We start from the raw sequence: 13,915 nt of genomic DNA, 5'->3' as shown, positions 1-13,915 counted from the left end.
AAAGGAGGAGAAAAACTAATGGAGGAAATTATCACTGAAAATTTCCCAACTCTTATGAAACACTTAAAATTACAGATCCAAGAAGTGCAGCATACCACAAACAGAATAGATCCAAATAGACATACTCCAAGACACTTACTAATCAGAATGTCACATGTCAAAGAGAGAGCGAGAATCTTGAAAGTAGCAAGCAAAAAGCAATCCATCACATACAAGGGAAGCCCAATAAGACCATATGTAGATTTCTCAGCAGAAACCATGGAGGTGAGAAGACAGTGGGATGATATATTTAAATTACTAAAAGAGAAAAACTTCCAACCAAGAATTCTATATCCATCAAAGCTGTCCTTCAAAAATGAAGGAGAAATTAAAACATTTTCAGACAAAAAAAAAATCACTGATAGAATTTGTGACCAAGAGACTGGCTTTGCAAGAAATACTAAAAGGAGCACCAGAGACGATATGAAAAGAAAGGAGAGAGAGGTGTGGAGAAGAGTGTAGAAATGAAGACTATCAGTAAAGGTAAAAAGAAGAAACATTATATATGACATATAAAATCCAAAAGGCAAAATGGTAAAAGAAAGTACTGCCTGTACAATAATAACACTAAATGTTAATGGATCGAACACCCCACTCAAAAGACACAGACTGGCAGAATGGATTAAAAAACAGGACCCATCTATATGCTGTCTACAGGAAACTCATCTTAGACCCAAGGATAAACATAGGTTGAAAGTGAAAGGTTGGGAAAAGGTATTTCAGCAAATAACAATCAGAAAAGAGCAGGAGTAGCTATACTAATATCCAACAAATTAGACTTCAAATGTAAAACATTTAAAAGAGACAAAGAAGGGACACTATGTATTAATAAAAGGAACAATTCAACAAGAAGACATAACATTCATAAATATTTATCCACCAAGCCAGAATGCTCCAAAACACATGAGGCAAACACTGAAAAGAGAAATAGACAAGTCTACCATAGTAGTTGGAGACTTCAATTTCCCACTCTCATCAATGGACAGAACATCTAGACAGAGGATCAACAAAGAAACAGAGAATTTGAATAATACAATAAATGAGCTGGACTTAACAGACATTTATAGAACATTACACCCCACAACAGCAGGATACAACTTTTTCTCAAGTCCTCATGGATCATTTTCAAGGATAGACCATATGCTGGGTCACAAAGCAAGTCTCAATAAATTTAAAAAGACTGATTTCATACAAAACACTTTCTCAGATTATAAAGGAATGAAGTTGGGAATAAATAATAGGCAGAGTGCCAGAAAATTCACAGATATGTGGAGGCTCAACAACACACTCTTAAACAACCAGTGGGTCAAGGAAGAAATTACAAGTGAAATCAGTAAATATCTCGAGGCAAATGAAAATGAAAATACGACATATCAAAACTTAATGGGATGCAGCAAAGGCAGTGCTAAGAGGGAAATTTATTGCCCTAAATGCCTATGTCAAAAAAAATAAGAAAGAGCAAAAATTGAGGAATAAACTGTCCACTTGGAAGAAGTAGAGAAAGAACAGCAAACTAACCCCAAAGCAAGCAAAAGGAAAGAAATAATGAAGATTAGGGAAGAAATAAATGAAACTGAGAACATGAAAACAATCGAGAAAATCAACAAAACCAGATGTTGGTTCTATGAAAAGATCAATAAAATTGATGGACCCTTAGCAAAGTTAACAAAAAGAAGAAGAGAAAGGATGCAAATAAATAAAATCAGAAATGGAAGAGGAGACATATCCACTGACACCACAGAAATAAAGGAAGTAATGACAAGATATTATGAACAACTTTATGCTAATAAACTCAACAATGTAGACGAAATGGACAACTTCCTACAAAGGCATGAACAACCAACATTGACTTGAGAAGAAATAAACGACCTCAACAAACCAATCACAAGTAAAGAAATTGAATCAGTTATTAAAAATCTCCCCCAAAAGAAGAGTCCAGGATCAGATGGCTTCACATGTGAATTCCACCAAACATTCAAGAAAGAATTAGTACCAATTCTGCTCAATTCTTCAAAAAAATTGAAGAGGGAAAGCTACCTAACTCATTCTACGAAGACATCACCTTCATACCAAAGCCAGACAAACACATTACAAAAAAGAAAACTACAGACCAATCCCTCTTCTGAAAACAGATGCAAAAATCCTCAACAAAATTCTTGCAAATCAAATCCAGCAGCATATTAAAAGAATTCTACACCATGACCAAGTAGGATTCATCCCAGGTATGCAAGGATGGTTCAACATAGAAAAATCAATAAATGTAATGCACCATATCAACAAATCAAAGCAGAAAAATCACATGATCATCTCAATTGATGCAGAAAAGGCATTTGACAAATTTCAATATCCTTTCCTGTTGAAAACACTTCAAAGGATAGGAACAGAAGGGAACTTCCTCAACACAATAAAGGGAATATATGAAAAATCCACAGCTAACATCATCTTCAATGGGGCAAAATTGAAAACTTTCCCCAAAAGATCAGGAACAAGAAAAGGATGTCCACTATCACCATTGTTATTCAACATTGCGTTGGAAGTTCTAGCCACAGCAATTAGACAAGAAAAAGAAATACAAGGCATCAAAATTGGAAAGGAAGAAGTAAAACTCTCATGTTGAAAAACCCAAAAAATCCACAGCAAAACTACTAGAGCTAATAAATGACTACAGCAAAGTGGCAGGTCACAAAATCAACACTCAAAAATCTGTAGTGTTTCTATACACTAATAATGAACAATCTGAGGGGGAAATCAAGAAAAGAATTCCATTTACAATTGCAACCAAATAGACAAAAGACCTATACAAAGAAAACTGCAAGAAACTGTTAAAAGAAATCACGGAAGACCTAAATAGACGGAAGGGCATACCATGTTCATGGACTGGAAGACTAAATATAGTTAAGATGTCAATTCTACCTAAACTGATTTACAGATTCAATGCAATACCAATTAAAATATCAAAAACTTACTTTTCAGAAATAGAAAAACCAATAACCAAATTTTTCTGGAAGGGCAGCGTGTCCCGAATAGTTAAAAGCATCCTAAGAAAGAAAAATGAAGTCGGAGGTCTCACACGACGTGACTTTAAGGAGTCTTATGAAGCTACAGTGGTCAAAACAGCATGGTACTGGCATAAAGATAGCTATACTGACCAATGGAATCGAATGAAGTATTCAAATATAGACCTTCTCATCTATGGACAACTGATCTTTGATAAGGCAGTTGAGCCAACTCACCTGGGACAGAACAGTCTCTTCAATAAATGGTGCCTAGAGAACTGGATATCCACATGCAAAAGAATGAAAAAGGATCCATATCTCACACCCTATACAAAAATTAACTCAAAATGGATCAAAGACGTAAACATCTGATCTAAGACCATAAAACTATTAAAAGAAAATGTAGGGAAACATCTTATAAATCTTATACTAGGAGGCAGTTTCCTAGACCTTATACCCAAAGCATAAGCATTGAAGAAAGAAATAATTAGGAACTCCTCAAAATTAAACACTTCTGCTCATCAAAGAACTTTGTCAAGAAAGTAAAAAGACAGCCTACCAATGGGAGACAATATTTGGAAACAATATATCAGATAAAGGTCTAGTATCCAGAATTTATAAAGAGATTGTTCAACTCAACAACAAAAAGACAGACAACTGAATTACAAAATGGGCAAAAGACTTGAACAGACACTTCTCAAGAAATACAACTGGCCAAAAAGCACATGAACAGATGTTCAACTTCTCTGGCTATTAGAAAATGCAAATCAAAACCACAATGAGATATCATCTCACACCCACCAGAATGGCGATTATCAATAAAACAGAAAACAACAAGTGCTGGAGAGGATGTGGAGAATGAGGCACACTTATCCACTGTTGGTGGGAATGTCAAATGGTACAACTGCTGTGGAAGGCAGTTTGGCGGTTCCTCAGTAAGCTAAACATTGAATTGTCATATAAGGACATGAGGGCAAAGACACAAACAGACATTTGCACACCAATGTTTACAGCAGCATTATTTACAATTGCAAAGAGATGGAAACAGCCCAAATGTCCATCAACAGAGAGTGGCTAAACAAGCTGTGGTATATATAGTCGATGGAATATTACACAGCTGTAAGACAGAATAAAGTTATGAAGTATGTAACAACATGGATGGACTTTAAGGACATTATGCTGAGTGAGATTAGCCAGAAACAAAAGGACAAATACTGTATGGTCTCACTGATATAAACTAACATAAATGAATGAACTTGGATAATTTCAGTTAAGAAATGAGGTCATCAGGAGTTAGAAATAGGGTAGATACTGGGTAACTGGAACTGAAGAGATACAGATGGTGCAACGGGACTGATTGTAAAAATTCAGAAATGGATAGCACAATACTGTAACACAATAATGTTAGAACACTGAATGAAGATGAATGTGAGAATGATAGAGGGAGGAGGGCTGGGGGCACAAATGAAATCAGAAAGACGATAAAGACTGAGATGGTATAATCTAGGAATGCCTAGAGTATATAATGATAGTGACTGAATGTACAAATTTAAAAATGTTTTTGCATGAGGAAGAACAAAATAATGTCATTACTGCAGGGTGTTGAAAATAGATGGTAATTCATATTTTAAAATTTTAATTTATATGTGAGACTAAAGCAAAAAATGTTCATTTGGTACAAAATTCATATTTTGACTCATGCAGTCCCTAATATAACTTATGTGGACAGCTTAATTGAACACCATAAGTACATGGAACCTTGAGTAGGGCATCAGATTTTGTAAGTTTGTCCAGAATGATGCCCCAATAAATCCCAGAGTGATTTGAACAGTGAGTAAAGAAGTATTTGCAAAGTCCCATTGGGGGAATGGTGAGAAACGGGGAAAATTCAACTTTCCCAAGTGGAGATTTCTGGATATTCTCACAAGCAGTGGGGACAGCCAAAGCAACAGGCTGAGCCCCCAATCTTGGGATTTGTTCATAACAAACAACTCCACGAAGGATAGGCTAAGCCTACTTAAAATTAGGCCTAAGTGTCACTTCCAAGAGAACCTCTTCTGTTGTTCAGATGTGGCCTCTCTCTCTCAGCCAACACAACAAGCAAATTCACTGCCCTCCCCCTCTCTACATGGGACATGACTCGCAGCGGTGTGGACCTTCCTGACAACGTGGGACAGAAATCCTAGAATGAGACAGGACTCAGCAGCAAGGGATTGAGAAAACCTTCTTGACCAAAAGGGGGAAGAGTGAAATGAGACAAAATAAAGTGTCAATGGCTGAGAGATTCCAAACAGAGTTGAGAGGTTAACCTGGAGGTTATTCTTAAGCATTAAATAAGCATCACCTGTTTAGTTAAGGTATAATGGAGAGGCTGGAGGGAACTGCCTGAAAATGTAGATCTGTGCTTCAAGTAGACATGTTTCTTGAAGGTGACTGTACAATGATAGAGCTTTCACAATGTGACTGTGTGGTTGTGAAAACCTTGTATCTGATGCTCCTTTTATCTACCTTATCAACAGACAAGTAGAATATATGGATTAAAATAAATAATAGGGGGAACAAATGGTAAAATAAATTTAGTAGATTGAAATGCTAGTGATCGATGAAAGGGAGGGGTAAGGGGTATGGTATGTATGAGTTTTCTTCTGTTTTCTTTTTATTTCTTTTTCTGAATTGATGCAAATATTCTGAGAAATGAGCATGATGATGAATATACAACTATGTGATGATTTTGTGAGTTACTGATTATATAACAACAATGGAATGATCATAAGGTAAGAATGTTTGTGTTTGTATGTAGTTATGTTTCATAAAAATAAATGAGTATGGTGAAGAATACACAACTATGTCACGATATTGTGAGCCATTGCTTGTAACCATATACAGATTGCATGTTTGTGAAGATTTATCAATAAAAATATATTTAAAAAAAGAAAACGCAATCTCTAAAAACTGAAAACAGAAACAAATGAGAGGGTGCATGGGTGGTTCAGCTGCAGAATGCTCTCCTTCCATACAGGAGACCTGAGTTTGACTCCTGGACCAAGCACACACACATACACATACAAATGAGAACTGTATATCAAGTTAGTAACATAACCAAACAGAGAAAAAATATTTCAAGTGTTTTGGGAACATTTTTTTTTATTGTGAAATATAACATATATAGAGAAAAGTAGTAAATTTCCAAGTACATTTTAACAAGTAGTTACAGAACAGATTTTAAAGTTTGGTATGGATTACAGTTCACAATTTTTCATTTTTTTCTTCTAGTTTCTCCAAAACACTGGAGACCAACAGAAATATCAATATAATGATTCAGCAGTCATACTCATTTGTAAATCCTATCTTCTCTGTTATACTCCTCCTTCTCTTTAAATAACACATATACATAAAAGTAACAAATTTCAAAGTAAACCACAACAATTAGTTGTAGAATAGATTTCACAGTTTAGCAGGGGTTACAATTCCACAATTTTAGGTTTTTATTTCTAGCTGCACTAAGGTACTGGAGGCTAAAAGAACTATCAGTATAATGATTCAGCACTCATACTCGTTTGTTAAACCCAACCTTCTCTGATTAACTCCATGGTCATTTGATCTTTCTCCAACTCTTTAGGGGTGCTTGGGCTATGCCCATTCTAACTTTTTCATGTTGGAAGGGGCTATCAATAATATGGGATGGAGGACAGAACTAGTAGTTGTAAGGAACATATTATTTTGACTATACATCTTCAGTGTGATACATTCTAAGGACAAACGAACTGAACAGAAATCTGAAACTTCATTCAAGAGACTTACAGTTAGCAATAATACATGTAATTTATTATCACTGTGAGACTATTTTATACATATTGTAGGATAAAGCAAAAAGCAATTGTCATTAGAAACCAAGCATTCAAAGAGAAAAAGATAAAATTTAAAGTCAAATAAGGTGGTCTGCATGGTTAAATTTGATTTTGAAATGACAGCATGAACTCATGAGGTTTTTGTTTGTTTTTTAAACCTATATCCTAGCTCTCTCCACTGAAAAATCCTAGAAACAACGACAAACCAGTAACAATGCACAGTCTTAGTGCCCAGATTTTCATTTCTATATACAGTTCCCACTGAAAGGAACCAGGAGTCTTTGAAAAATGGCTGGTTCCAGGTTTGGGACAGAAAATGTATAAGATGAGCCCAAGATATCCTGTTGGACTAGAGAGTGAGGAAGCTATCAAAGTCTGTGGAGATGTTAAAAGGACACAAGAGCAAAGGAGCTCTCACTAGCCAAAGATGGTACACTCTGAGCGTTAAGGACAATGACTACAATTTATTGAAATACATTTAACATATAAAAAATCCATTAGTTCAGAATGACACTACAAAAAAAAAAAGCCAAAAACAGTGGAAAAACTACGTCATCGCTAGCTAGTAAACCAACTTCTTATTCTGAAAATGTATAAATAAAGAGCAGGAATTAAGCACTGATAATGACTTTCCTTTACAAATCAAACTGCCCTAGTTCATAAGGGGAAGCTCTTTTTAATAGAACTCCAGCTAAAAAATGTAGCAGGAATGAGAGAATTTGAAAATCATTTTACACTCCCTAATAAAAATGATTAAAGTCAATGATCATCAATGGACATTAAAACCATGAGAAAAAAAACTGACTTGTAGATTCAATGCAATACCAATTAAAATCCCAATAACTTACTTTGCACAAACAGAAAAACCAATAGCCAAATTTATTTGGAAGGGCAGGGTGCCGCGAATACTTAAAAATATCTTGAGAAAGTAAAATGAAGTTGAAGGTCTCACACAACCTGACTTTAAAGCATATTATGAAGATACAGTGGTCAAAATAGCATGGTACTTGCATAAAGATAGATAAACTGATCAATTGAATATTCATAAACAGATCCTCTCATCTACAGACAATTAATCTTTGATAAGGAGGTCCAACCAACCCACCTGGGACAGAATAGCCTCTTCAATAAATGGTGCTTGGAGAACTGGATTTCCATATGCAAAAGAATGAAAGAGGACCCATATCTTACACCTTATACAAAAATTAACTCAAAAGGGAGGTTGTTTTACATATCTATAAACTGATATTTAAAGTAAGAATGAAGTCAATCATGTAGGGATTAAGGTAATTCAGAACACAGGGGTAAGGAAGACAGTGTCTATATTTTAGAACGACCCCTACTTTTGAGACCAAAGGAAGAAAAGTTTATTTTGTCCAGAACCTAAATTTTCTGTAGCACATGATCTAACTCAACTTATTTGGATAGTTCATTTGAACAAATGAAACACAGGGAGCCCAGAATAAGAATGAGGGCCTTTAATCTGTATAGCTTAATGTAATCCCTGGATACCTCCTAGAATATATTAAGCAGATAATCAAAAAGTACTGGCAAAGTTCCTTGAGGGATGGGAGAAAAAATAAGAAACTATTAAACTTTACCACCAGGGAAACCCCTGATAATTGTGTCAAACATTAGGGACACCCAAATCAATAGGCCATGCCTTTAATCTTGAGGCTTACTCTTGGGAAGCTTATGTAGGTAGTAGAGAAGCTTAGCCTACCCATAGGTATGCCTAAGAGCTACTTCTGGAGGACCTCTTTTGTTGCTCAGATGTGACCTCACTCTGTCTAAGCCCAACTCTGTAAGTGAAGTCATTGTCCTCCCCTCTACATGGGACATGACATCCAGGGGTGAAAATCTCCCAGCAACGTGTGAGATAACTCCCAGGGATGAGCCCAGCCTTGGCACCATGGGATCAACAATTCCATCCTGACCAAAAGGGGAAAAGAAGTGTAACTACTAAAATATCAGTGGCTGAGAGAGTTCAAATAGAGTCGAGAGGTTACTTTGGAGGTCCCTTTCATACAAGCTTCAGTTAGCCATTGCTACCTAGCATAACATGCCAAACTCCAACCGAAACCATTCCAGCCAATCCTAAAGAACACCTAGGACAACGTATAAGATTCTACAAATGTTCCATGCACTACGGTTACTTTCCAGAAACTTACAAGCTCCAGATAGGTCCCTGGACCAGATAAATCCTGAAACCAGCCTCTCCAGAACATCAGCTAGTTCCATCTTCCTATCCCATATTATTGACAGCCCCTTCCAACATGAAAAACTTAGAATGGTCATAGCCTAAACACCCCTAAAAAGTGGGATAGAGAGATCAAAAGTAATGGTAGAGTTATAAAGAGAAGGTAGGGTTTAATAAATATGATGGCAGAATCATTAAACTGATATTTCCTTTAGTCTCCAGTATCTTAGAGCAGCTAGAAGTAAAAATCTAAAATTGTGTAATTGTAACCCATACCAAAATCAGAAATATGTTCTACAACTAATTGTTGTGCTGTACTTTGAAGTTTATTACTTTTTTGTATATATGTTATTTTCACAAAAAAAGAAAAGAAAGTCAATTGTGATGATAAAAAAATATTTATTCCTTCTAGCCTCCTATATCCTGGAACAGCTTATAAGGAAAAATCTGAGATGATGGAATGGTAGCCCATGACAAACTCTGGGATCTGTCCTGTAACTATCTGTTGAAAATGCTTTGAAAATTATTGCTTTTTTCCTTCTTTGCTTTGTATATATGTTATATGACACAATAAAAAAGTTTAAAAAAATGAACAGAGAGTAACAAATGCTAGAGAAAATGCAGAGAAATAGATGTACCTATTCACTGTAGGTAGGGAAACTGAGAGGTACAGCTCCTTGGAGGGCAGTGTGGTGGTGCCACAGGAGGCTAGGGGTGGGGTTGCCATATGATCCTGAAACCCCATTGTTCACTATATACCTGGAGAAACTGAGTGTGGGGACATGAATGAACACACACTGGTGTTTATGGTGGCAGTGTTCATGATTCGCAATGGATGGAGGTGGCCTAAGGGTACAACGGCTGAGGAATGGAAGGGGGAACTGTGGTATTTACCTACAACAGACTACTGAGCGGCTGCAAGAAAGAATGAGGTTGTGAGGCATACAATTAGTGAAAATGAACATTAAGGACAGTATGTTGAATAAAATGTCAGAAACAAAAAGACATATATTCTCATGTCTCACTCATATGGATTAACTACAATATACAAACTCAGAGAATTAAAGTCGAGAGCACGGGTTATCAGGGTGGGGTTTATTGTAAAGGGTCCTAGACTGTAAGCTCTGACAGCTGTCACATATATTTAGGACTTATAACTGCTATTTCTAAGTTCTGAGATACTGAGCTATTTGTATATAACCTGGTCATTTCCTGAAACTTCGGGTATTTATGTGACACCTGAGATTCAGAGTTAGAGCACTGACGCTATGAAAGCCAGATTACTCCATTCAGCAACTGTTTAAAAATCTGAAAAAGTGTCAGACTTCATCTAGAGATATGAATGAAGCTGATCTGGACAGGACTAAGGTAAATCAGAATATGGGTAAAGGATAATATGGCCCATATGGTGAAACTTCAGCCTCTGGGCGAGATGAAAGGAGAGATGTTTATTTGGTGCAAAATTTATATTCTAGGTAGCACGTTATCTAATTTAACTTGTATGGTCAGTGTAGGTGAACACCATAAGAACAGGGAATCTTGAACAGTGATATTCTGTTGGTTTGTCGAAGTTAGCGTGATGCCCTGATATATCCCAGAGTAATTTGGGCAATAAATAAAAAAGTATTTGCAAAATCCCCTTGGTAGACTGGGGAAAAAGGAGGAAATACTCAACTCCCCCATTTGGGGAATTCTTGATGTTCTCCCAGGCAGCGGAGACAACCAATCAATACACTGAGCCCTCAATCTTGGAGTTTGTACCTAGGAAACTTATTCCTGGAAAGGATAAGCTAAGCCTACTTAAAATTATGTCTAAGAGTCACCCCCAGAGAATATATTTTGTTGCTCTCTCTCCCTAAGCTAACTCCACAGGTGAATTCACTGCCCTCCCCCCATATGAGACATGACTCCCAGGGGTATAAAGAAAGGCACCGTGGGCCTGTCTCCTGGGGATGAGATGGGACCTGGCATCATCAGAATGAAGAAGCCTTCATGACCAAAAGAGGAAAGAGAGAAATGAGACAAAATAAAGTCTCAGGGCTGATAGATTTCAAACAGACTTGGGAGGTTATCCTCGAGTTATTCTTATGCATTATATAGATACCCCTTTTTAGTTTTTGGTGTATTGGAATGGCTAGAGGGATGTACCTGAAACTGTTCTAGTAGCCTCGATTCTTGAAGAAGACTATATAACTAGATAGCTTTTACAACCTGACTGTGTAATTGTGAAAGCCTTGTGTCTGATGCTCCTTTTGTGCAGGGTATGGACAGATGAGTAAAAATATAATAATAATGATAAAAAATAATAGAGGAAGATAAAGGATAAAAACTGGGTAGATTGAAATACTGTGGGTCAATGAGAGGGAGAGGTAAGGGGTATGGGATGTATGTGTTCTTTTTTTTTTCTCTTTTTATTTCTTTTTCTGGAGTGATGCAAATGTTTTAAAAATGATCATGGTAGGCAGTGCACGGTGGCTCAGTGGCAAAATTCTCGCCTGCCATGCTGGAGACCTGGGTTCGATTTCTGGAGCCTGCCCATGCAAAGAAAATGATCATGGTGAAGAATACACAACTGTGTGATGATATTGTGAGCTACTGAATGCATAACATGGTTGGACTGAATGTGTATTGATATTTCTCAATAAAAATATTTTTAAAAAAGCATTGGCGAAAAATTGATGGGAAATTATTTACAGGATAACAAAATATATCCTATTGATTATCACTGATGAGGGAAAACTTAACTTCATAATGGAAACATCAAACTGTTACCACCTGAATTCACAGAACAATCTTAGCATCATTTTAACCACTTAAATGAGGTACTCTTGCAAAATATGTTGAACCTGAGTCACACCAAGGCTTTAGCTCTAACTTAAGTTTACAGAAAATCCTAGGAATAAAGCTACTAGTCAAAAAAAAAAAAAAAAAAAAAAAACCGCGAGGAAGCAAAATCCAGAAAATGCGGCAATTTTTAGCTCAACCAAGAGAGTCTTTAAACAAGTTAATGCCATGAAACAATAAAGGTTGGGGAGGAACAACATTATTCTAAATTAAAACAAACAAGAAGTTGCACAACTCTGTGACTATTCTAAAAGCTAATGAATTGTACATTTAGATGGGTAACTTGTACAATAAATGAATCATATAACGCTGTTACCAAAAATAGAAACAGACTTAATATTAAAATTTTTTTATAAAAAAACAAATGCAATATGTGCCCCTTGTTTGGAATCTGATTTGAACAAATCATTACATAGATACTTGAAAAAAAAAGGTATTTGGGAAAAAACAACAAACACGACCATACAACCCAGTGAACCCTAATGTAAATGATGCACTATAGTTAATAGTACAAATATAAAAGTGTTCTTTGATAAATCATAACAAATGCACCACACTAATGCAAGGTGTTAATAATAGGGTGGTATATGAAAACTTTGTATTTTGTGCATGATTTTTCTGTAAAACTACAACTTCTCAAATAAATAAAATAAATAAATAAATGGTACCATCGAGGAATTGAAAAAGCACCAAGCTGAATTTCTGGAAATAAACATATAATGCTGACATTAAAAACTCAAATGAAAGTTATTTGGGGAAAACTGAATATGAACTGAATATTAGAATATATTAAGAACTTACTATTATTTTTGTTAGGTATGACAATGACAATGCAGTTATTTAAGAAAATGTCCTTGATTTTTAATAGATGCCTACACTAAGGTATTTAGAAGTGAAATGTCATGATGTCTGGGATCTGAATTATCATGCTATAAAAAAATAATATACTGCTCTCCAGTTTTACATAAAAACTATCTTTCAACTATCTTTGAAATTTTTCAAATAAAGAATTAGGGAGGACAAAAGCAATTACCCTTTATTTTCAGAATCACGGGCCACCATTACAAACGTTGCATCCAAAACAGGATTATAGTCATCTCCATGTAACTAAAGGACAAAGCAAAGAAAATGCATATGTAAGAAATGTATTTACTAGGAAGACCTTCAACTCTAACAGATATCTCTAACTCTAACAGATATCATGCATGTTTTAAGAAAGTATGCAATCAGAAAAGTGGAGAAGTATACTCATTAACCACCATCTGCTGAGTTGCCTTCCTTGAGTCAGGCACAACATCAGGCCGTGCAAATGGCAGGATGAGAAAGGAGCTTGTGGGCTAGCAGAGGAGAGAAACAACTAAAAACCCAAATACAGCACCATGCTGGGTGTTACTGCATCATCAGCACTTAAATCCTACATTCTGCAGAATTCTGGCTTTTTCAAACATACTTGTCCTCAGAATGGCACATATCACAAACATTGGTATTTTTAGGGAACTTCAGTGGGCTGATTACCAGCACATGTTTTATGTTTCCTTAGCTGAGCACAGGGGTTCCCAAGAAGAGTTAAGATCAGTGATAATACCGTGGATTAAGTCTTATTTAGGTCTATTTACACTGTCTGGAGGTTTTAAGGTGTTGCTTTATACCCTAGAAGCCTACTTCCAAGAAAGTTCTATCAAAAAGCAGTAATAAAAACTATTTATAAACTGAGGCTATATTAGGTTTCCTCATTAAGGAGGAATGATACAAACCAATCCTCATCTTTTTGTTTAGGCCCTTACCACCTTCTCCCTCAACTATGGGGACAATCTCAGTCCTTCAATAATCCACCACTGTCTTAGAAATCTTATCATGCCTCTGCTCTGTTCAAACCTTTCACTGGCTCCTCCTTTCTCACAGCATCTGGTCTAATCCTCTTAGTACTGTTTATAAAGCTCTCCACAATAGAGCCCAGGATTCCTCTCCAATTGTTCATCAAACACTCC

The 13,915-nt window shown here is 36.1% G+C and overlaps 1 protein-coding gene across 2 annotated transcripts in view; it reads right to left on the bottom strand.

Annotated features, from left to right (window-relative positions):
• ACOT9 (acyl-CoA thioesterase 9) overlaps positions 1 to 13,915 on the bottom strand; it is a 114,509-nt gene that overhangs the window by 25,640 nt on the left and 74,954 nt on the right. For both annotated transcript variants that reach the window (XM_077144747.1, XM_077144746.1), the window contains exon 8: positions 12,961 to 13,034. In XM_077144747.1, coding sequence (XP_077000862.1) covers positions 12,961 to 13,034 — 74 coding nt within the window. The remainder of the gene's footprint in view (positions 1 to 12,960; positions 13,035 to 13,915) is intronic.

Source organism: Tamandua tetradactyla, chromosome X (assembly GCF_023851605.1).
Source record: "Tamandua tetradactyla isolate mTamTet1 chromosome X, mTamTet1.pri, whole genome shotgun sequence".
Classification (NCBI taxonomy): Eukaryota; Metazoa; Chordata; class Mammalia; order Pilosa; family Myrmecophagidae; genus Tamandua; species Tamandua tetradactyla.
This window is presented reverse-complemented; position numbering and strand designations above follow the sequence as displayed.